A 2500-nucleotide genomic window follows, 5' to 3' on the forward strand; every position below is an offset into this window, starting at 1 on the left:
GAAAGAGAGAGGGAGAGAGAGAAAGAGAGAGAGAGAGTGTGTGAATGCTGGGTGCAGGCTCTGGAGTGAAAGAGAGAGAGAGAGAGAGAGAAAGAAAGAGAGAGAGAGAGGGAGAGAGAGTGTGTTTGAATGCTGGGTCCAGGCTCTGGAGTGAAAGAGAAAGAGAGAAAGAGAGAGGGAGAGAGAGAAAGAGAGAGAGAGAGTGTGTGAATGCCGGGTCCAGGCTCTGGGCTCGGAGGTGAAATGTGATCTGTGGGTTTCAGTCCTTTCACCACTCAGTGCTTCACTGTGAGAGCAAGGAAACTAAACTCCACTTCAGTTAAACACACACACACACACACACACACACACATACACACACACATTGTGTGTGTGTGTATGATAACTGTGAGGTACTGTGAGGTATGCGATCTGTGTTTTACCTGATCGTGTGTGTGTGTGTGTGTGTGTGTGTGTGTATGCATGACTGTGTGTGTGTGTGTGTGTATGTTCACTTACCTGTGTGTGTATGTGTGTGTGAGTGTATGTTCACCTACCTGATTGTGTGTGTGTGTGAGTGTATGTTCACCTACCTGATTGTGTGTGTGTGTGTGTGTGTGTGTGTGTGTGTGTGTGTGTCAGGAGCGCTTTAAGGGTGCCCATCAGCTCCACGAGGGTTGGCCGCTGTGCCTGCAGGAGAAGGTGGTGGTTCACCTGTGCCCGCTCCATAAGGTACGTCTGCACCAGTGGGTCATGTGTGTCTATATATATGACTGTGTGTGTGTGTGTGTGTGTGTGTGTGTCTATATGCATGACTGTGTGTGTGTGTGTGTGTGTGTGTGTCTATATGCATGACTGTGTGTGTGTGTGTGTGTGTGTTTGTCTATATGCATGACTGTGTGTGTGTGTGTGTGTGTGTGTGTGTGTGTGTGTGTCTATATGCATGACTGTATGTGTGTGTGTGTGTCTATATGCATGACTGTATGTGTGTGTGTGTGTGTGTTCACCTACCTGTGTGTGTGTGGGTGTGTCTATATGCATGACTGTATGTGTGTGTGTGTGTGTGTGTGTGTTCACCTACCTGTGTGTGTGTGGGTGTTTCTATTTGCATGACTGTGTGTGTGTGTGTGTGTGTGTGTATGTTCACCTACCTGTGTGTGTGTGTGTGTGTGTGTGTGTGTGTGTGTATGTTCACCTACCTGTGTGTGTGTGTGTGTGTGTGTGTGTGTGTGTGTGTGTGTGTGTGTGTGTGTGTCATAAGGTGCGTCTGCGCCAGGGAGACTTCTACCTGCAGCTGGTGCCTCTGGGCCGCCGCTCCGCCCGCCTGGTGCTCAAATGCCTGGCGGCCAGCGGGCAGGCCGTGGCAGAGCTGCCTGTGCCCGAGGGCATGATCGCCAGCGTCTTCACCCTACGCTTCCCCGACGACCTCACCCGCGGGCGCCACCTTCACCCGCTGACCAGCTGCCTCCTCACCGCCGGCTCCAACGTCTTCCGCACGCCCTGGAGGACTGTAGCCTGCCCGCCCCTGCTCACGGACCCCCAGTCGCCCCTGTGCCCGCCCCCGCGGGTCTTCACCCCCTGCAGTGCCAGCGGTTCCACCGGGACGCTCGACTCGCTCCGCAGCTCCTGCTCGCGAGACTCGCTGCAGTCCACCGCGGAGTCCACCGCCTCTGAGCCCGTCGTCAGGCGTTACCGTGACAACAACGACTGCAGCCGCGCACACACACCACACACACCACACCGCAACGCCATGGACACCACACACACACCACACCACACACACCGCCACACCATGGACACGCACACCCTCACGCTCTCACACTCACGCTCACAGCCACACACACTCACACCCACACTCTCGCACTCACGCTCACAGCCACACACACACACACCCACACTCTCACACTCACACTCACAGCCACACACACACACACACTCACGCTCCCAGCCACACACACACACACACTCACAGCCCCAGCCTGAGAGGACAGTGGGGATGGACAGGGGTGTGTGTTTCAGTGCGGACGTGACCCCCGACCCCCCCGTGCCACCCCCTCGAAGGCGTTCCGCGCGGGACTCTCGGTCCTTCGAGACTCGTCGCCTTTTCCGTAAGTCCTACATGGAGGCGCTGCAGAACCCCATGAGCCTGGGCTCCAGCTCCGAGTCCGTCTTGGACGAGGGTCACGACCCCCCCCACACCCCCGACACCCCCGCCGGAAGCCCTCCCCTCCGCCAGCCGTTTCCACGGAGACTATGCGGGCGCGGTTGGCTGGGGGGGGAGGAGGGGCGTCCCATGTCACCCTTGCTGCTGCGGGGACTGTGGGGTCTGGATCAGAATCAGAACCAGCAGGACCACCAGGACCAGGACCAGCGCCCGCGCTCCAAGTCCCTGGAGCGGACGGGTCGGGCCGCCCCGGTCCGAGGGTTCCGCACTCGCTCGTCTTCTGGGGGTGCCGCCAGCTTCTCCCCGCGCAGGCTCGTCAACGGACACACACCACACATGCCACAGACACCACACACG

At 57.7% G+C, this 2500-nt stretch overlaps 1 protein-coding gene across 1 annotated transcript in view; it reads left to right on the top strand.

Moving 5' to 3' along the window:
• plekhg4b (pleckstrin homology domain containing, family G (with RhoGef domain) member 4B) overlaps nt 1–2500 on the top strand; it is a 35110-nt gene that overhangs the window by 7688 nt on the left and 24922 nt on the right. Inside the window, 2 exon segments of the mRNA XM_080857936.1 lie at nt 622–711; nt 1241–2500. The exon segment at nt 1241–2500 is cut by the window's right edge and continues 118 nt beyond it. Of these exon segments, the coding sequence (XP_080714062.1) occupies nt 622–711; nt 1241–2500 (1350 nt within the window).

The sequence above is a fragment of the Sprattus sprattus genome (assembly GCF_963457725.1).
Source record: "Sprattus sprattus genome assembly, chromosome: 19".
Classification (NCBI taxonomy): domain Eukaryota; kingdom Metazoa; phylum Chordata; class Actinopteri; order Clupeiformes; family Clupeidae; genus Sprattus; species Sprattus sprattus.